The following is a 22,642-nucleotide window of genomic DNA, read 5'->3' as shown; positions in this document are numbered from 1 at the left end:
TGCAGACATTGGAACCTTGAAATCAGTAGCTCCACCAGCTCTGAGAATAAAAAGACCTTTTGATACCCAAGACTAGCTTCTTAGATTTAGTGAGACCATGCAATGAAATATTTTCAACATTTATGTAGTCTACTCCAATCATGGACTCTGCCCCACCCATTTAATTTCATGAATGAACATTCGACATAAAAAATCCATAATCCCCAAAACTAGGGTCCTGAATCTAAATAAAGGAAATTACGCAAGTATGAGGTGCGAGTTGACTATGACAGATTGGGGAACTTTACTAAAAGCGATGACGGTGGATAGGCAATGGCTAATATTTAAAGAATGTGTGCAGGAATTTTTTAAAAATTCGTTCATGGGATGTGGGCGTCGCTGGCGAGGCCAGGATTTATTGCCCAGCCCTAATTGCCCTTGAGAAGGTGATGGTGAGCCGCCTTCTTGAACCGCTGCAGTAAGTGTGGTGAAGGTTCTCCCACTGTGTTGTTAGATAGGGAGTTCCAGGATTTTGACCCAGCGACGATGAAGGAACGGCAGTATATTTCCAAGTCGGGATGGTGTGAGACTGGGAGGGGAACATGCAGGTGGTGTTGTTCCCATGTGCCTGCTGCCCTTGTCTTTCTAGGTGGTAGAGGTCGCAGGTTTGGGAGGTGCTGTCGAAGAAGCCTTGGCGAGCTGCTGCAATGCATCCTGTGGATGGTACACACTGCAGCCACGGTGCGCGGTGGTGAAGGGAGTGAATGTTTAGGGTGGTGGATGGGGTGCCAATCAAGCGGGCTGCTTTGTCCCGGATGGTGTCGAGCTTCTTGAGTATTGTTGGATCTGCACTCATCCAAGCAATTGGAGAATATTCCATCACACTCCTGACATGTGCCTTGTAGATGGTGGAAAGGCGTTGGGGAGTCAGGAGTCGAGTCACTCGCCGCAGAATACCCAGCCTCTGACCTGCTCTTGTAGCCACAGTATTTATATGGCTGGTCCATTTAAGTTTCTGGTCAAAACTCCCAGAATCATCTCAGCCCCAGGGCATTGCTGCAGGAGTTCCTCAGGGCAGTGTCCTAGGCCTAACCATCTTCAGCTGCTTCATCAATGACCTTCCCTCCATCATAAGGTCCAACCCCCAAAATGTTGATGGTGGGGTTTCGGTGATGGTAATGTCGTTGGATGTCAAGGGGAGGTGGTTAGGCATTCTCTTGTTGGAGATAGTCATTGCCTGGCACTTGTCTGGCGCAAATGTTACTTGCCACTTATCAGCCCCAGCCTGGATGTTGTTTAGGTTTTGCTACATGCGGGCACGGACTGCTTCATTATCTGAGGGTTGCGAATGGAACTGAACACTGTGCAATCAGCGAACATCCGCATTTCTGACCTTATGATGGAGGGAAGGTCATTGATGAAGCAGCTGAAGATGGTTGGGCCTAGGACACTGCCCTGAGGAACTCCTGCAGTAATGCCCTGGGGCTGAGATGATTGGCCTCCAACAACCACTACCATCTTCCTTTGTGCTAGGTATGACTCCAGCCATTGGAGAGCTTTCCCCCTGATTCCCATTGACTTCAATTTTACTCGGGCTCCTTGGTGCCACACTCGGTCAAATGCTGCCTTGATGTCAAGGGCACTCATTCTCACCTCACCTCTGGACTTCAGCTCTTTTGTCCATGTTTGGACCAAGGCTGTAATGAGGTCTGGAGCCAAGTGGTCCTGGCAGAACCCAAACTGAGCATCGGTGAGCAGGTTATTGGTGAGTAAGTGCCGCTTGATAGCGCTGTCGACGACACCTTCCATCACTTTGCTGATGATTGAGAGTGGACTGATGGGGCGGTAATTGGTCGGATTGGATTTGTCCTGCTTTTTGTGGACAGGACATACCTGGGCAATTTTCCACATTGTCGGGTAAATGCCAGTGTTGTAACTGTACTGGAACAGCTTGGCTAGAGGCGCGGCTAGTTCTGGAGCACAATTCTTCAGCACTACAGCCGGGATGTTGTCGGGGCCCGTAGCCTTTGTTGTATCCAGTGCACTCAGCCGTTTCTTGATATCACATGGAGTGAATCGAATTGGCTGAAGACTGGCTTCTGTGATGGTGGGGATATTGGAAGGATGCCGAGATGGATCATCCACACAGCACTTCTGGCTGAAGATGGTTCCAAATGCTTCAGCCTTGTCTTTTGCACTCACGTGCTGGACTCTGCCATCATTGAGGATGATGTGGAGATGCCGGTGATGGACTGGGGTTGACAATTGTAAACAATTTCACAACACCAAGTTATAGTCCAGCAATTTTATTTTAATTTCACAAGCTTTCGGAGGCTTCCTCCTTCCTCAGGTGAATTTTGTGGAAAATTTCACAAAATTCACCTGAGGAAGGAGGAAGCCTCCGAAAGTTTGTGAAATTAAAATAAAATTGCTGGACTATAACTTGGTGTTGTGAAATTGTTTACAATCATTGAGGATGGGGATGTTTACAGAGCCTCCTCCCTTTAGTTGTTTAATTGTCCACCACCATTCACGACTGGATGTGGTAGGACTGCAGAGCTTTGATCTGATCCATTGGTTGTGGAATCGTTTAGCTCTGTCAATGGCATGTTGCTTCCGCTTTTTCGCATGCATTTAATCCTGAGTTGTAGCTTCACCGGGTGGCACCTGATTTTTAGGTACGCCGGGTGCTGATCCTGACATGCTCTTCTACACTCCTCATTGAACCAGGGTTGATCCCCTGGCTTGTTGGTAATGGTAGAGTGAGGAATATGCTGAGCCATAAGGTTACAGATTGTGCTGGAATACAATTCTGCTGCTGCTGATGGCCCACAGCGCCTCATGGATGCCCAGTTTTGAGCTGCTGGATCTGTTCTCAATCTATCCCATCTAGTACGGTGATAGTGCCACACAACACGTTGGATGGTGTCCTCAATGTGAAGACGGGACTTCGTCTCCATGAGGACTGTGCGGTGGTCACTCCTACCAATGCTGTCATGGACAGATGCATTTGCGACAGGTAGATTGGTGAGGACGAGGTCAAGTAAATTTTTCCCTCGTGTTGGTTCGCTCACCATCTGCCGCAGGCCCAGACTGGTAGCTATGTCCTTCAGGACTCGGCCAGCTCGGCCATTGAAGTCCCCCACCCAGGGTACATTCTGTGCCCTTGCTATCCTCAGTGCTTCCTCCAAGTGGTGATCAACATGGAGGAGGAGTGCTTCATCAGCTGAGGGAGGGCGGTAGGTGGTAATCAGCAGGAGGTATCTTTGCCCATTTTTGACCTGATTCCATGAGATTTCATGGGGTCCAGAGTCAATGTTGAGGACTCCCAGGGCCACTCCCACTTGATTGTGTACCGCCACCTCTGGTGGGTCTGTCCTGCAGGTGGGACAGGACATACCCAGGGATGGTGATGGAAGAGTCTGGGACATTGGCTGAAAGGTATGATTCTGTGAGTATGGCTATGTCGGCTGTTGCTTAACTAGTCTGTGGGACAGCTCTCCCAATTTTGGCACAAGTCCCCAGATGTTAGTGAGGAGGACTTTGCAGGGTCAACTGGGCTTGGTTTGCCTTTGTCGTGTCCGGTGCCTAGTGGTCCAATGCCGGGTGGTCTGTCCGGTTTTATTCTTATTATGACTTTTTTTAGCGACAGTTATTCATTCCTGTCTGGCCAAAAATAAAATAGGAAAGGTGGCTCAACCCTGGCTTACAAAAGAAATTAGGGATAGTATTAGATCCAAAGAGGAGACATATAAAATTGCCAGAAAAAGCGGCAAGCCTCAGGATTGGGAGCAGTTCAGAATTCAGCAAAGGAGGACAAAGAGATTGATTAAGAGGGGAAACATAGAGTATGAGAGTAAACTAGCAGGGTACATAACAACTGACTGTAAAAGCTTCTATAAATATGTCAAGAGAAAAAGATTAGTGAAGACAAATGTAGGTCCCTTACAGTCAGAAATGGGGGAAATTGTAATCGGGAACAAAGAAATGGCAGAACAATTAAACACATACTTTGGTTCTGTCATCACAAAGGAGGACACAAATAACCTCCCAGAAATGTTATGGAACCAAGGGTCTAGTGAGAGGGAGGAACTGAAGGAAACCAGTATTAGTAAAAAAAATAGTGCTGGGAAATTAATGGGGCTAAAGGCTGACAAATCCCCAGGGCCTGATAATCTACATCCCAGAGTACTAAAGGAAGTGGCCCTGGAAATAGTGGATGCATTGGTGATCATCTTCCAAAATTCTATAGACTCTGGAACAGTTCCTACAGATTGGAGGGTGGCAAATGTAACCCCACTATTCAAAAAAGGAGGGAGAGAAAAAACTGGGAATAACACACCATTTAGCCTAACATCAGTAGTGGGAAAAATTCAGTGTCCTCGGCCCAACCATCTTCAGCTGCTTGATCAATGACCTTCCCTCCATCATAAGGTCAGAAATGGGGATGTTCGCTGATGATTGCACAGTGTTCAGTTCCATTCGCAACCCCTCAAATAATGAAGCAGTCCGAGCCCGCATGCAGCAAGACCTGGACAACATCCAGGCTTGGGCTGATAAGTTGCAAGTAACATTCGTGACAGACAACTGTCAGGCAATGACCATTTCCAGCAAGAGAGATTGTAACCACCTCCCCTTGACATTCAACGGCATTACCGTCGCCGAATCCCTCACCATCAACATCCTGTGGGTCACCACTGACCAGAAACTTAACTGGACCAGCCATATAAATACTGTGGCTACAAGAGCAGGTCAGAGGCTGGGTATTCTGCAGCGATTGACTCACCTCCTGACTCCCCAAAGCCTTTCCACCATCTACAAGGCACAAGTCAGGAGTGTGATGGCATACTCTCCACTTGCCTGGATGAGTGCAGCTCCAACAACACTCAAGAAGCTCAACACCATCCAGGACAAAGCAGCCCGCTTGATTGGCACCCCATCCAAACCACCCTAAACATTCATTCCCTTCACCACCGGCGCACAGTGGCTGCAGTGTGTACCATCCACAGGATGCACTGCAGCAACTCGCCAAGGCTTCTTCAACAGCACCTCTACCACCTAGAAGGACAAGAGCAGCAGGCACATGGGAGCAACACCACCTGCACATTCCACTCCAAGTCACATACCAACCCGACTTGGAAATATATATCGCCGTTCCTTTATCGTCGCTGGGTCCAAATCCTGAAACTCCCTTCCTAACAGCACTGTGGGAGAACCTTCACCACACGGACTGCAGTGGTTCAAGAAGGCGGCTCACCATCACCTTCTCAAGGGCAATTAGGGATGGGCAATAAATGCTGGCCTCGCCAGCGACGCCCACATCCCATGAACGAATAAAAAAAAATTCTAGAGTCTATTATAAAAGATGTGATAACAGAACACTTGGAAAGCATTAACGGGATTGGACGAAGTCAGCATGGGTTTATGAAAGGGAAATCAAGCTTAAGAAATCTACTGGAGTTTTTTGAGGATGTAACTAGTAGAATAGATAGGGGAGAACCAATGGATGTGGTGTACTTGGATTTTCATAAGGCTTTTGATAAGGTACCACACAAGAGGTTAGTGTGCAAAATTAAAGCACGTGGAATTGGGGGGAATATACTGGCATGGATCAAGAATTTGTAGACAGACAGGAAACAGAGAGTAGGAGGAGTAAACGGGTCTTTTTCCAGGTGACAGGCAGTGACTAGTTGGGTGCCGCAGGGATCAGTGCTTGGGCCCCAGCTATTCACAATATATATCAATGATTTGGATGAGGGAACTAAATGTAACATTTCCAAGTTTGCAGACAACACAAAGCTGGGGTGGAATGTGAGTTGTGAGGAGGATGCAAAGAGGCTCCAATGTGATTTAGACAAGTTGGGTGAGTGGGCAAGAACATGGGCAGATGCAGTATAATGTGGATAACTATGAGGTTATCCACTTTGGTTGTAACAACAGAAAGGCAGATTATTATTTGAATGGTGATAGATTAGGCAAAGGGGAGATGCAATGAGACCTGGGTGTCCTTGTACACCAGTCGCTGAAAGCGAGCATTCAGGTGCAGCAAGCAGTTAGGAAGGCGAATGGTATGTTGGCGTTCATCACAAGAGGATTTGAGTACAGGAGCAGGGATGTCTTACTGCAGTTGTACAGGGCCTTGGTGAGACCACATCTGGAGTATTGTGTGTAGTTTTGGTCTCCTTATCTGAGGAAGGATGTCCTTGCCATGGAGGGAGTGCAACGAAGGTTTACCAGACTGATTCCTGGGACTGACGTATGAGGAGAGATTGGGTCGACTAGGCCTATATTCACTGGAGTTTAGAAGAAAGAAAGGTGATCTCATCGAAACATGTACAATTCTAACAGGACTAGACAGAGTAGATGCAGGGAGGATGTGCCCGATGGTTGGGGAGTTCAGAATCAGGGGTCACAGTCTCAGGATACGGGGTATGCCATTTAGAACCAAGATGAGGAGAAATTTCCTCACTCAGAGGGTGGTGAACCTGTGGAATTCTCTGCCACAGAAGGCAGTGGAGGCCAATTCATTCGATGTATTCAAGAAGGAGATAGATATATTTCTTCATGCTAAAGGGATCAAAGGATATGGGGAAAAAGCGGGAACAGGGTACTGAGTTAGACGATCAGCCATGATCATTGTGAATGGCGGAGCAGGGCCGAATGGCCTACTCTTGCTCCTATTTTCTATGTTTCTAATGAAGTTTCTAATTGCTTCAGCTACAACTGCTTTTGCTGGGCCTCTGTTCCACATATCCACTAGTTTGTGGGGTGGTGGTGGGGGAGATAGTTTCTTGTAACACCTAGGGCTCTATTTTCGCACCCGCAAGCGGGTGCGTTCGTGGCGGGGGGGCTGTGAAAATGCGGGATTTCCGGGGTGGGTCCGGAGCCCGGCTCCAACCCGCCCCAATTCTGGGTTCCCCAGTGACACGCTCACACGTGCGCGCAGCCCCTGCATGTGGGACTCCCGCCGGCAATTATAGCCGGCGGGGTGCCACTTAAAGTACTTGAACAGGTACTTCAGGTTGTTTACAGACTTAATTGACCTGATATTTTAGGAGGGATCGGATTTTGCAATTAACTGAGACTGTTTCCCGTACTGGGGGAAACACTCCGAGTTGAAATTGACGTGTTGCAGCCACCAGCCTGTGGCAGCTGCAAAGGTCCATTTGACAGGTGGTGGTGGGGTGGGGGGTGGCAGGGAGACCCTCACTCATTGCAGGAGGCCAATCTGTCACTTTGGACAAAGTTTGGCCTCCACCACCCTCCTCCTACCAATCAAATGCATAAACTTGCACACTTACCTCGGTGTCCAGACACATTTACCTACCTTGCGGACCCCCTCAAATGTACATCTTCCGGATGGGGGCCGCCGTAGCTGCAGTCATGACCTCCTCAGAGGGCAAACAGCATCACCAGCCTCGCCGGCACGCCGTCCACCTCTGACACATGGAGCTCCACAACATAGTGCTGTGACACATCCACCTGCACAGCAGGAGGGAGGGCAACCGCAGAGAGAGATGCTTCGCAGAGGGCACTACCCTTGCCACAGCGTCTACAGGCCGAGCCTCAGCTTCCATGCACGTGTAGTCGTGGACATCTGCAGCCTCCTTCATGCTGAGCTGCTCCTGGCTGGCCTGAGCACCATCTTCTTACCTGTCGCTGTCAACGTCATCACTGCCCTCAACAACTTCTCCTCCGCATCCTTCCAGGGTGCCATTGGGGACATCGCCGACGTCTCTCAGTCGTCTGCACAAAAGAGCCCTGCAAATACACCTACACCCACTCTGCAGTGACACAATAGGTGGCATCAGGTGTGGGTCTTCATTGTGATCCTCAGGAACGGGCATTATTGCACAAACCAGACAAGATTCGCAAAGAAGTGGCAGTAGTGGTGCCAATATAATATGTATTGTGAGTTGAGCAGAAATTAAATATAGGTAAACACCATGACAAACCCTCAAACACCCTTGTGCATCCCCTTCGTGCTCACGACACGTTTGCCTTACGCTTCCTACTGCACATATGTGATGCATGCCCTGTGGCTGCAGCACAGGTAGTGGCAGGTTGAGTGAGGCTGACCATGAAAGAGATGCATCAGAGGGTGAGTATGAGATACAGCCATGAGATTGTATGAGGATTCGGTTCAGTGGTAGTGGTGGGATGAGTATTGGCAAGGTGAGTAAGTGCAGGTAAGATGAGGATGAGCTTTGATTGGGTGTGAGGGGTGATGTGATAGAGTAGTGTTGGCAGTGCAGAAGGAGATGTGTGGTGGGGGCGGTGATGTGGCAGACGGAGGGGAGGGGAATGAGTAAGTGTGCTCACTTCGGCTGACCTACTTAGGTGATTGAAGCACCTCCTGCACTATATGCAGGTGCGCGAGATGTTGGTGGTGCTGATGACCTCCTCTGCCATCTCGAGCCAGGCCTTCTTGGTGGCAGAGGCAGGCCGCTTCCTCCCGCCCACCGAGGGGAAGATCTCTGTCCTCCCCCTCCTCCTCACACCATCCAATGATATCTGGAGTGAGGCATCATTAAACCTGGGAGCAGCCTTCCCCCTGGGCTGCTCCATTTTGTAATTATTCCTATTTTCTGCAGCATCAGTCAGTGGAGGACTGCCCCTTTAAATAGGGCTCCTCCAGCTGACAGACCTTGCTGCGCATGCACAGTCCGCCCGCCGCGCAGCTTAATTGCGGGAAACCCGGAAGCACAGCTAAGTGGCTCCAATTATCCTGTAATTGCATGCGGAGCACCCCGATTTCACCGGGTGCATTACCCACGTGCCCAGTCGACCCCCCCCCGCTGAGAACCCGCCGGCCTGCTAATATCGAGCCCCTAGTCTCACTTCAGGTTTGATCATTTTAATGCCCTCTACTTCTTTGCTCACAGTCTGTCTATAGCCTATGTACATTTACATTGTTTATATCTCTCAGTATTTTAAAGACACGAGCCAAGCCCTCTTTCAATTTTCTTTTCACCAATGAAAACAAGTCCAGCTGAACAATTCTCTGCTCATTATGTAGAACTCATCCTATGCTTTCTTACGTAAAGGTGGATCGTGCTGCATCTTGTACTTTCTCATTTCTAGTATTGGATCTTAAAAATCTCCATCTGTCAAGGGAGGATGTTGTGTTGCTTATCATACCGATATATTAATGCTGATAATTTTTGTTACTTTATTGCAGAAAGAGTATTTGGACAGCATCAATCAGCTTAACTACACCCTCAGGCAAATTGAGACGCTACAGGAAAATTCTCGTCAGAAGCAAGCCTTAAGAACTGTGCTATTGAAAGAGATTGAAAAATATAAAAATAGCATTAAAGATTTAAAGTACGTCTGTAAAGATTTTTTAACACTAATTGATTATTGCATAATTGTAATGTTTGCTTCATTACGTCACTGTCCAGAAAGGAAACTTCTGTTAATTCTTATACTCCCAGTTGAGTTGCAGTGAAAGCAAAGTGCTCTTAATTTTAATCAATACATTAATTAAATTTAGACTACAGTTTTAGAAGTGGCACACTATATTATGAATATTCGCTCAAAAATGTTTTATTCCATAGATAAAAGAATATTGCTTTTTAATTTCTTAGCAACTATAATTTTGGTTTGCAGCTAAAAAGCTATATAAAGGAGCAGATACCTGTTTTCAGTACATTTTTTGGGGTCTGTGTGTGCATGGCCCAAGTGAAGGATGACATTGTATGAAAGCTTAATTTTTGTTTTTTTGTTCTTTACATGTTTCTTACTGTGACTCCTAGACAGATAAGGCACCATGTAGATGCAAAGACAAAATAAATTCTGTATTGCGTTGCGGAAAGAATTTTGCATTTATCTTAATATTTGCTATATTAGTGTTTCATTATAATGCTCACACTTCCTGTCCTAATAGGGTAAGAGAAATGACCAGATTATTGTCAATTAGTGTTGAATTGAATGACAGTGTTGTGTCATGTGGTCTTGAGCACTGGAGACTAAATCCTCTACCCTGCTCATTAGTTGAAACAAAAACACCATTAGAGCTATGTGCCCAGAAAAACCTGCAGGTTACGATGCCTGTTGGAGTATTTTTTTAAATTTTCATCTCAAGATACTGACAAGATCATATTTATTGTCTATCTCTAGTTGCCCTGAGAAGGTGGTGGTGAGCTTTCTTTTTGAATTACTGCAGTCCTAGTGATGATGGTGCTCCCACAATGGTTTTAGGTAGCAAATTCCAGGATTTTGATCCAGCCCCAATGAAGCAGTGACGGTAGATATCCAAGTAAGGATGGTGTGTGATTTGGAGGGGAGCTGACAGGTGATGGTGTTGCCATGTTTCTGATGCTCTTGTCCTTCTTGGTAGTAAAGGCCGTAGGGCCGGAAGGTGCTGCTGAAGTAAGTTTAATGAGTTGCTATAATGTATCCTGTCGATAGTACATACTGCAGCCACAGTATGCTGGTGGTGGAGGGGTGGATACTGAGTGCAGTGCTGATCAAGCAGACTGCTTTGTCCTGAATTATGTCAATTTTCTTGAGTATTGTTGCAGCTGCATCCATCAGGCAAGTGATGCGATTCCACCACATGACCCTTGTACAGCCATTCATCGGCGAGTGCCCAGCCTCTGTCTTGCTATTATGGCCACAATGTTGATATGGTTGGTCCGGTTAAGCTTCTGGTCAGTGGTGACCCCCCCAGTATGTTGATGTTGATGCCATTGAAGGTCAGGGGAAGATGGTTGGGACTTGTCTTGTTGAAGATGGTCATTGCCTGGCACTTAAGTGGCGTGAATGCTACCTGCCTTTTGTCAGCTCAAGCCTGGATGTTATCCAGGTCCTCTTGTAGGTTGGCATGGTCTGCTCCATTATCGGACGAGTTGTGACGAGAGCTGAATACTGTAGGATCATTAGCAAACAGCCCAATTCCTGACCTTATAATGGAAATAAGATCATTGTTGAAGGAGCTAAAGATAGTTGGGCTAAGGACACTGCCCTGAGGTACTCCAGCAACAATATCCTGGGGCTGCAATGATTGGCCTTCGAAAACTATGATTATCTTTCTTTGTGTCAGATTTGACGTCAGCCACTAGAAGCTTTTTCATTGATCCCCAATTACCTCAGTTATACTTGGGCTCCTTGGTGCTATTCTCAGTCGGATGCTGCCTTGATCTTGTGGGCAGCTACTATCACCTCTCCTCTGGATTTCAATACTTGCATCCATATCTGGATCAGGGATGTGACAAGGTCAGGAAATGAGTAGTTGTAGCAGAACCAAACTCAACATCGTTGATCAGGCTATTGGTGAGTAAGTGTTGCTTAATGGAGCTTTTTATGATTCCTTCCATCACTTTACTGATGATTAGGAGGAGTCCGACTTGGATTGGCCACTTGGCACTTTTGGCTGAAGACATTTGCAAATGCTTCAGCCTTGTCACATCCACTCACATGCAGGGCTCCTCCATGGTTGAAGATGGAGTTGTTAATTGAGCCACCTTCTCCTGTTAGTTGCTTGATTGTCCATTATCAATCTTGACCAGATGTGGTAGGACTATAGTTCTTTGCTCTGATCCATTGGTTGTGGAACCGTTTAGCTCCGCCTGTAATCTGCTGCTTTTGGTGTTTAGCATACAGGTAGCCCTGGGCTGTATTTTCAGTAGACTGGTGCCTCATTCTAAATTATGCGTCATGTTGCTCCTAGCATACCCTTCTACATCACCTGTTGACCCATGGTTGATCTCCCAGCTTGGTGAAGATGGGGGATATGCCAGGTCAGAGGGAGGTCATTTAACTTACAAGACCCCAGTGAGCACCTGCACCACTAAGGGCAGCCAATTTGTGCAGCAGGCCACAAATTGCATGTTGGGACATCCCCAGGAAATTTCTTAATGCTACATCCAGGAGCCCCCTTGGCAAGGAGGACAGTCTTAAAAAATGTTTTTTTAAATGCAATACCTGCCTCATCTTTGGGGGTCCAGGTTCTCGATCCTGGCCTGAAAAGTGCGAAGTGATACATTTTGGTAGGAATAACGAGGAGAGGCAATATAAACTAAAGGGTACAATTCTAAAAGGGGTGCAGGAACAGAGAGACCTGGGGTATATGTGCACAAATCATTGAAGGTGGCAGAGCATGTTGAGAAAGCGGTTAAGAAAGCATACGGGATCCTGGGCTTTATAAATAGAGGCGTAGAGTACAAAAGTGAGGAGGTTATGATAAACCTTTATAAAACACTGGTTCGGCCACAACTGGAGTATTGTGTCCAGGCCTGGGCACTGCACTTTCGGAAGGATGTGAAGGCCTTTGAGAGGGTGCAGAAGACATTTACTAGAATGGTTCCAGGGATGAAGGACTTCAGTTGCGTGGATAGACTGGAGAAGCTGGGGTTGTTCTCCTTAGAGTAGGGAAGGTCGAGAGGAGATTTGATAGAGGTATTCAAAACCATGAAGGATCTAGACAGAGTAGATAGAAACTGTTCCCATTGGCGGAAGGGTCAAGAACCAGAGGACATAGATTTAAGGTGGTTGGCAAAGAACCAAAGGTGACGTGAGGAAAAACTTTCATACACAGCAAGTGGTTAAGATCTGGAATGCACTGCCTGAAGGAGTGGTGGAGGCAGATTCAATTGTGGCTTTCAAAAGGGAATTTGATAAGTACGTGAAGGGAAAAAATTTGCTGGACTATGGGGAAAGGGCGAGGGAGTGGGACTAGCTGGATTGCTCTTGCAGAGAGCCGGCACAGACTTGATGGGCCGAATGACCTCCTTCCGTGCTGTAACCATTCTATGATTCTGTAATTCCTCTGATGGGCCCCATTTCCGCCATAGAGGTGCTCAGTACTCATGTCTCATCAGATGTACTGCCACCAAACACACACTGGGTCAATTCGTAACAACTTTTTGCTACTTCTTAGCACATCGTTTTCTCCTTTAGTATGGTACCAGTGTGCTGAAAATAACATCTGGCTGTTCTAGCTGTTCTCACATCCCAAATGAAAAAGTATTTACCAAACCTTTTTTTCATGTGAAGATGGTGTTTCTTTCAGTAAAAGTATGAATATTACAGACCACCTACAGTTAGACCGTAAGTAACTTTATACGCTCCAAACTTTATGCTCATCAAGGTGAAGAATGTTAGCCCTGTGAAATGAAACACTTTTCCATTTTGAGCACCTAGTGCCAGCATCAAGCGCTCCCATGTCAGATAACGCACAGATTGCTGAGTGTAGATTCCTCTACCCTTTTCCAACAATTTTGGAATATTGAGACCACTGTACTTTTTTTTTATTGTTGACTTGTTTTTAATTGTCTGTTTACCAAAATAGTATGAAATTGCCTATGGCTAGCAACATAATTGCTTGTGCCAAGTAGAGTCTTTGGTGGCAAAATTGTTTTTTGGCGATAGTGCAAAATGGGCAAAAACGAATTGGCAGCCTGTTTTACATCGTGCCTGATTTTCTTTTCCAGTGGGTTGCCGATTTGCTATTGCTTCTTTCACACTACCGCCAAAGACCAATTTCATCCTTTTATGTCACGCGGTATTTTAAATTTGTTTTGTATTTTTGTCCATGCTGTTCAGCAGTTGTACTTCAACCTTGATAGAATGGGTGAAATATGAGTAAATACCATCAAAAATGTTTAAAGAATTTAGGTTATAATTTTGCAACTTTCACATTATACTGAAGTAGCTGTAATAAATGTCTGCAAAGATTTTGGTTTCCTATCATGACTTTATTGCAAACAAATCAGTGTTACTTATATTTTGTGTCTATTCTTTCAAGACCAATTCGAGATGTGGTAGAGTTCAAGCACAACAATGCTGCGATCATCACCAACGGTTTTAAGACAGAACTTGAAATAGTTAAAAAGAGACGGGCATTTACAGAGAAAGATGACCAGAAATTGATTCGTGAAAGAAAGAACAAACGTCAAGAAGTCAGGGTAAGTACAGATGAAAGAGTTACGGCATTCTTCAATCGTTTCATTTGTACTAATTGCATTTCTTTTTATATAAAAGAAGAATTTTGGAGGTGGGAGCAATTTTTTTCTTTAAAAAGGAAAGGGTTTCATTGACTGATTGCCTGAAAAACTGGACTTTATAGCTGGCTATGAAAAGTCTAGATTGTGAAGATTGAAGTGATGACATCATAGGGTCAACCTTTAACACAAAAAACATCAGCAGCCCTGTAGCATTTAAATGAGTTCAATGATCTTTAAACAGTAAACCAGAACAGTTTTATTTTTTATGAAAATGAAGTGCTGTACAAATTATATAAACATCAGTGTGGGTACATAACTCAAGTGCATTAATACTATTCTTTACTGAGTTAGGGTGACCGAACAATGTATTCTCAGGCCTGTTACAGCTTTGGCCACTAGAAGGTGTATGAGAAGCCTAGGTTATTGTTTCTTTTCAGGATAAACTCCTTTTTCCCTTCTTTATCCTATCTGGCCAAAAGGGCCTGTCCCAAACCTCCACCAATGTCACTCTGAACAGTTTACTCAAAATGACTGTCTGAACATCTGACATTTCTTCGACACCTGTCCACAGTAAGGCATCTGAGATTAGGCAATCAACATATGCAGGATCAAACATGCATCCCAGCACACTATGCAACCACATGTTCCACACTAATACACTGTATCATCAGACCATGACTTTTTTGATCCTGTCAAAATGATACGTATGGTACGTGCATATTGTTAACTGAACACTAAGATGGCTCCCTGACAGAAGTAAGCATATTGTAGCAATTACACCTCCTTCCTATTGTTTTTTCTATTCTTTGGCGGGAATCTACTAGAGGGTCTGTAAATAAAAGCAATTAGTTATTACCACCAATTTGAATGTTTATTGGACATATTGGGGTCGGTGCTGGGTCCCCAACTCTTTACAATCTATATTAACGATTTGGAGGAGGGGACCGAGTGTAACATATCAAAGTTTGCAGATGATACAAAGATGGGAGGGAAAGTAGAGAGTGAGGAGGACATAAAAAACCTACAAGGGGATATAGACAGGCTGGGTGAGTGGGCGGAGATTTGGCAGATGCAATACAATATTGGAAAATGTGAGGTTATGCACTTTGGCAGGAAAAATCAGAGAGCAAGTTATTATCTTAATGGCGAGAAACTGGAAAGTACTGCAGTACAAAGGGATCTGGGGGTCCTAGTGCAAGAAAATCAAAAAGTTAGTATGCAGGTGCAGCAGGTGATCAAGGAGGCTAACGGAATGTTGGCTTTTATTGCTAGGGGGATAGAATATAAAAACAGGGAGGTATTGCTGCAGTTATATAAGGTATTGGTAAGACCGCACCTGGAATACTGCATACAGTTTTGGTGTCCATACTTAAGAAAAGAGATACTTGCTCTCAAGGCAGTACAAAGAAGGTTCACTCGGCTAATCCCGGGGATGAGGGGGTGGACATATGAGGAGAGGTTGAGTAGATTGGGACTCTACTCATTGGAGTTCAGAAGAATGAGAGGCGATCTTATTGAAACATATAAGATTGTGAAGGGGCTTGATCGGGTGGATGCGGTGAGGATGTTCCCAAGGATGGGTGAAACTAGAACTAGGGGGCATAATCTTAGAATAAGGGGCTGCTCTTTCAAAACTGAGATGAGGAGAAACTTCTTCACTCAGAGGGTAGTAGGTCTGTGGAATTTGCTGCCCCAGGAAGCTGTGGAAGCTACATCATTAAATAAATTTAAAACAGAAATAGACAGTTTCCTAGAAGTAAAGGGAATTAGGGGTTACGGGGAGCGGGCAGGAAATTGGACATGAAGCTGAGTTCGGATCGGTCAAGGCCCTGTGGGTGGCGGAGCGGGCCCAGGGGCTGAGTGGCCAGGTCCTGCTCCTACTTCTTGTGTTCTTTAGATTTGAGGTTAGGATCAGATCAGCCATGATCTTATTGAATGGCGGAGCAGGCTCGAGGGGCCGATTGGCCTACTCCTGCTCCTATTTCTTAAGTTCTTATGTTCTTATAACACAAATCACCTCTTTTTAACCACAGTTAATTGACGGTTTAGCAACTATGTTGCAATATAGTAACAATTAGATTGAATGAATGCACAGGAACACAAAGTAGTTGCGTCACAGTATCAATTTCCTATTTTGCTGGGCTTCTAATCTTGGGCAAGCTTTGCAGCAAACTACTGAAGACCAGGTGCCTCCTTACAAGGTGGATGGAAAATCAGAATGGCAATCTACATGGGGCCCCTCTTGTATATTTTCAGGTTGACAATAACAAGCAGCGTTGGAGGGCACGGGGCAGGCATTGCCCAAGGAAGCCTAAAGCATATTTAGTTTATTCATGGACCACTTTGGTCCACTTCCATAAAATGTAAAAATTCAACAGATCATTTGCAGTTCTCTTTGTTCTTATCTATATAAGCATTGCACTTGTATTCCAAATGTTTTGAGCAGGTTTTTAGATACTGATGACAATAGTTTGTCTTTTCTCCTTTGTGCCTAGGAAATTGCTTTGATGTGAGATGTATAAAGTTCAATTTCTTTGTTATCAGCTTTCTCCCCTTTCTGTCCTTGCTGGAATGTACTGACTTCCTATGTTCCTATGTTCCTTAATGGGGTACAGTTCCATAGGTGCCATTCATTCTCCATTCTCACCTAAGTCGTTATTATTCATGCATGAGTATTGACCAAGCACATCAGCAGCCTTTTCAACCAAAGGAGAACATCACAGCCGAGCTCAATTCTTTCCACAACCAAAGTCCACACATTTACATTCTAACACCCCAACCCAAGCCAATTGCTTTGCATCTACCTTCACTTAGCTGAGATTGGGTAACTCAGCATAGTTTTGGGATCGAACTTGGCTCGTTCCTGGCCTCACTGGAAGAAGTCGCTGAGCCATCGTGAGAGCACAAGTTCTATCCTTAAAGGTGAATAGTTCTCTTTGTAGATAAGCAAACATGAAACCAGATTCGTAGATCTAAAAAAGACTATATTTGTTTTCTATTCCCAAAACTGAATGATAAAAAAGAAACTTCAGCACAAGTCCTCAGAAGTGAGACGGAATGTAACTGGTTTCCTCTCAGAAACCCATGTTACCAACCTATCAGCTTGCATAATTTACTACAAAGAGAACCTCAATGTAGTGTAAGGGTTTTCAGCATAGTGACAACTCTAACTAGAATAGAGTAGTCATTTAATTTTTTCAGTACTGAATGTGTCTATCAGTTTGCAAAAATGCTAATGCATAAGATCAAAGATGAAGTAGGGTGGAAGGAGGCTCATATGGAGCATAAACACTGGCATAGACCAGTTGAACCAAATGGCCTGTTTCTGTGCTGAAAATTCTATGTACTTCTATGTAACTGCAAGACTCCAGGTCACGTTTCCCTATGATTTATTTAGTAGAAGCGGTATTGTTCAATTTTTGGAGGTAAATTCTCTATTCTTGTACACAATGTTTATAAGCAGCAGCTTTTTTTTCCCCATTTTCTGCTTTGCTGCTCGACTGAAGGCATTAACGCATACCAGCAGCACCCCCGTACCCACCAAAGAGATCATTCTTGTGTATGAGCTGAGACTGACTATGGGGAGGCTATTCATTGGAAATCACTGTTGAGCCAGATATTGCTTACACGACAAGTACTTTCACCATGGACCACTGGACAGTGATCAGGAGCAGAAACCCTGGCTTATTTTTATCTTGCCTAACCCAATGGCACAAAGAACAGTGGGAGTGCCCCTTCTGCTGCCCCAGCTGAATCAGCTTACGCACAGGCTAGGGATTGAAGTTGGACTTCCCTGGCTTGTGTAACTCCATATCGCACGGGGTGATGGATTTATCCACTGAATCATTGGGAGAACTGCTCACCATCAGCAATTTTGATATTTTGCTTCTGATGCAAAGTACAGTTATCACACAATAATGACTAGTCACAGAAAGGAACTTTATGGATTGAATAGAATAGAATGACCCATTTATAGTTTCTGTATTGTTTCAAGGCAGTCAATAACACAGCAATATATCTGCTCTATCTCCTGTGCAAAATATACACAAGTGTTGCAGTTGATATATGAGGGGTGGGTGCTCTCAGCTGGAAATGACATTCACAAGGTGACTAATTTCCCAAGATGCACTCCCTGGGAGTCCAAGATCGTGGTGTCATCCCTATGACTTCATGTGTGCAAGTTCAGCCACTAACCTGAATTGTTCTTGAGTGCAGCTGTGAGATTTATAGCCCACTCTCCACTGGAATGGGAGTAACGAAGTACAGTGTGCTTTTGTTTCCCACCTGATGCTGAAATTCAGTCAGTATTTTGGGAAGAATGTTCAGAAGTCATTGTGAAAGCATTTAACCATTTATTTTGCTATTTGTTTATATTTAATATTTGTAATTTCTTACTCCTTTTTTTTCTTATTTTCTGCCCCCCCCCCCAACATTTTTTCTATGTATCCCCATTACCTTTGCTAGGGAGGGTAGATGGTTGAGCCCGTATAACCTATACATGGATGAGTCATGATTGATTCATAAGGAGACATGCTTGAACAGTGCATGACGGTCTTTTTCCCTTCCTCCTCCAAAGAACGCAACTGAACTAGTGAAGCGCAGTACTTAAGGAAAGCTGGAGTGTGACTTTCAATCACTGCTGAGATTTGAGACTCCCAGTCAAGTTCAACATATTAACGTAATAGCAATCAGGTTAATTTTGTTATGGAGGTGGAAAATGGAGGAGTAGAATTAGGGAATTGAAGAGATTCATAAAATAGGATTGATTTCACAGCATTTTCTGAATAAATAAAACTCTGATAGTTCGCTACATTTCTGTGCATGCAGAATGGTGTTTCAGTCTTTAGACGGTTAATAATGACATTCTTTAGTAAAGCAAGAAGTGTCTTGTTCTGTTTCTGGGCATAGGCTGTGTCCGTAGATACAAATAAGCAGTAAACAGAGCTGACTGTAGATTAAACTGTGGTTGAGGAATAAATATCTTTATTTGCATCAGTAGAAAATCTCTGTTGCCTTATGGCATTTAGCTGTGGTGAGTGCCCTCCACAAACCTGATAATGCCAGTGTCAGTGAGCCATGTGAGTTGTCTCCACAGGCTGTAAATTGGATCCCCTCAGTGACCAGTTAATGTTTTATATTTTCAATGCATGTTTTGCTTTTTCACAGCAACTAGAATACTTAGCAACATAAAAATTTTAAATGATTTTTTTTTAGCAATCATGTCATGTCAATTTTTTATAGTTAAAAAGGGTTTATTTAAATCAGGAAGCCTGCTAGTCTCAAACTCTGAATCTGAAAGATTACTAACAGCCACAGCTACTTGCTTGATGAGAGACTCACATTGCTTATCTAATGTGGAAACTCCATGTGGTATATAGTTTCATTAAACGGTGATCAAGAATACATTAGTTCAAAAGATGAAGAGGCAGTGATGCTCAATCCACCAGATATCTCAGTGCAACAACTTTAAATGGGTTATTGAAGTGCAAAAGATTCGAGAGTGAACAATTCTATAGTTAGAGGATACTAACACCATAATCCTGTACTTACAAAGAATGTTACTCACTTTTTATGTAAATGGATATATAACAGATTAAAGTACTGCAGGAATCCTGGCACTGCATAATATGGACGTAGTTACGTAATGGATAACAGAAGAAATCTGGTAAATACAGAAAGGATTTTTAAAACAGCAAAAACTGTGCTTTTCAGTGTTGGTGTTCAGTGAAAAGAATATGATATAGTTTTACCTTCAATCACTTGTGAAATTATAAAACTAAAATTAAACTGAGATTACCATTGCTACTCTGTCAGATGTTCACTTTAGACAAATCTAACCTAATTTATTTGTAGCCAGTTGACATTAATCAGATTATTTAAGAAACAGTCGATGCAAAAACTTGTAGTATAGATTTTGATTTTAATTACATTTACTGGTTAATGTTCACTATAAAGAATTTGTTACCATTAAATTAAATTAATTATTACATTCGTGACTAATGAAATACAGTCCAAATAATTGTGGCAAAAAATTAATTATATACTAAATTCAGTATATGGGGGCACAAGTTTCATTGAAAAATTTAATGGGAATCTTGCTCCCATGGGTACACCAATAATACTGTCTGTACCAACAATAACAACAACAACTTGCATTTATATAGCAGCTTCAATGTAGTAAAACGTCCCAAGGCGTTTCACAGGAGCGTTATCAAACAATCTTTGACACCAAGTCACATAAGGAGATATTAGGACAGGTGACCAAAAGCTTGGTCAAAGAGCTAGATTTTAAGGAGAGTCTTAAAGGAGGAGAGAGAGGTAGAGAGGTTTAGGGAGGGAATTTTAGAGCTTAGGGCCTAAGCAGCTGAAGGCACGGCTGCCAACGGTGGAGCGATTAAAATTGGGGATGTGTAAAAGGCCATAATTGGAGGAGTGCAGAGATCTCGGAGGGTTGTAGGGCTGGAGGAGGTTACAGAAATAGGGAAGGGCGAGGCCATGGAGAGATTTGAAAACAACAATGAGAATTTTAAAATCGAGGCGTTGCCGGACCAGAAGCCAATGTAGGTCAGTGAACACAGCATTTGATGGGTGAACGGGACTTAGTGCAAGTTAGGATACAGGCAGCAGCGTTTTGGATGAGCTCAAGTTTATGGAGGGTGGAAGATGGGAGGCCGGCCAGGAGAGCATTGGAATAGTCAACAAAGGCATGGATGAGGGTTTTAGCAGCAGATGAGCTGAGAGAGGGGCGGAGGCGGGCGATGTTATGGAGGTGGAAGTAGGCAGTCTTGGTGATGGAGCGGATATGTGGTCAGAAGCTCATCTTAGGGTCATATAGGACGCCAAGTTGCAAACAGTCTGGTTCAGCCTCAGGCAGTGGCCAGGGAGTGGAATGGAGTCCGCATCTAGGGAACGGAATTTGTGTCATGGATTGAAGACAATGGCTTCGGTCTTCCCAATATTTAGTTGGAGGAAAATTGTTGTACCAATTATGCCTGCAGGTGATGCTGTGATAGGAGTTTTCAGTGTTAAGGATATTGCACCTTGCCTGCACCAGCCTCATCTGGCTATTTGTCACACTCATTTGGTACTATGTAATAGTGAGAGTGAATGGTAAAAAAAATACTATTTTAATTTCTTAGTAACTTCTTTAACATGATTTTTAAAGTCCTTTAAAAATGTTTTCCCTCTTCTAGGCCTCCTGGTCGCATATTACATCACCCGCCCATCTCCCACTCTGCCTCTGGCCATCCAGAATAAATAGCACTTAAATATTATTTTTAAGTATTTGTTTCAGCTAACCCTTGGTCCTTGCCTGCTCCCTCTCCCCATGGTCCCTACAAAAATCATTATTTTTAAAACTTTCATTCTTCTGACCATGGTCTCCAATGATGTGCATTGCTTCCATGTCCAAAGGTAGCATTAACATAGTCTTACAATTGCTTAGTTTTATTTTGAGTACTTTGCTTCAGTACCTCAAAATGTTGACTGCAGCATACACAGCGAAGCCAAGCAACAGTCCTAACCTGTCCTCAGGTATCCCAAGTCCCGACTTGATGTCTGCTGCCGAGAGTAGCTGAAAATAAAATTAAAATCTTCAGCCTGGAAGTAAGGCCACGGTTACCGCTCAGTATGTTTTTCAGCCACAGTCCATTCCCAAATTCTCACCCACCATAATTAAATTAACAATCCTCATCCCCCGATGCTACGAAGCTTACAGGCCCCTGACATGGCATGCTGCCGAACCACACTTTTGGCGATCCAGTATCATATTGGCGCCCACATAAAACAGTTACTCGGAAGAAATGAAATATATAGTGGACTACTATATTCCTCATCCTTCCCCCGCCCCCCCCCCGACAGTCAGTTAAGCTTCTGAACACCTCATTCAACATAAGAAATAGGAGCAGGCTCAAGGGGCTATATGGCCTACTCCTGCTCCTATTTCTTTTATTTCTTATGAGAAGGATTAGGCCATACGGCCCCTCGAGCCTGCTCCGCCATTCAGTAAGATCATGGCTGATCTACGACCTCAACTCCACTTTCCCGCCCGATCCTCATATCCCTTAATTCCCTTAGTGTAAAGATATCCATTGATCTCAGTTTTGAATTTACTCAACGACTGAGCATCCACAGTCATCTGGGGTAGAGAATTCCAAAGATTCACAACCCTCTGAGTGAAGAAATCTTTCCTCATCTTGGTCCTAAATGGCCGACCCCTTATCTTGACACTATGACCCCTAGTTCTAGACTCTCCATAAGAGCATAAGAAATAGGATCAGAAGTAGGCCATCCGGCCCCTCAGGCCTGCTCCGCCATTCAATAAGATCATGGCTGATCTTCAACCTCAACTCCACTTTCCTGCCCAATCCCCATATCCCTTGATTCCCCTAGAGTCCAAAAATCTATCTATCTCAGCCTCAGGCGAATGCCTGACAATGGCTTATTTTTCCACAATCCCCCCCAAAATTGGGTGAGATCATGACAGAAGCAGTGGTAAAATTGAGCAGTGAGGCCAATCACTGCCTCCCTGCCCTACTTCTATTTACTACTCACTCCAAGACAGTGCTGCAGCTCCTTCCTTCTTCAGGGCTTTTTCTGTGCTTAATGTGGCCTTTATGGTCAGATTTATTATGTTTTTGAAGGTATATTCAAAACAATAGCTTGGTACATTTTCATTAGGAGTTTGTAAATTTAATATGCAAGATATTTTTAGA

The 22,642-nt window shown here is 44.2% G+C and overlaps 1 protein-coding gene across 5 annotated transcripts in view; it reads left to right on the top strand.

The window, feature by feature from the left end:
• LOC137314431 (coiled-coil domain-containing protein 178) overlaps positions 1 to 22,642 on the top strand; it is a 363,911-nt gene that overhangs the window by 169,567 nt on the left and 171,702 nt on the right. For all 5 annotated transcript variants that reach the window (XM_067979795.1, XM_067979798.1, XM_067979796.1 and 2 more), the window contains exons 17-18: positions 9,161 to 9,306; positions 13,730 to 13,889. In XM_067979795.1, coding sequence (XP_067835896.1) covers positions 9,161 to 9,306; positions 13,730 to 13,889 — 306 coding nt within the window. The remainder of the gene's footprint in view (positions 1 to 9,160; positions 9,307 to 13,729; positions 13,890 to 22,642) is intronic.

This window comes from Heptranchias perlo, chromosome 3 (genome assembly GCF_035084215.1).
Source record: "Heptranchias perlo isolate sHepPer1 chromosome 3, sHepPer1.hap1, whole genome shotgun sequence".
Taxonomy (NCBI): Eukaryota; Metazoa; Chordata; class Chondrichthyes; order Hexanchiformes; family Hexanchidae; genus Heptranchias; species Heptranchias perlo.
The sequence above is the reverse complement of the archived record's forward strand: the minus strand, read 5'-3'. Positions and strand labels throughout refer to the sequence as shown.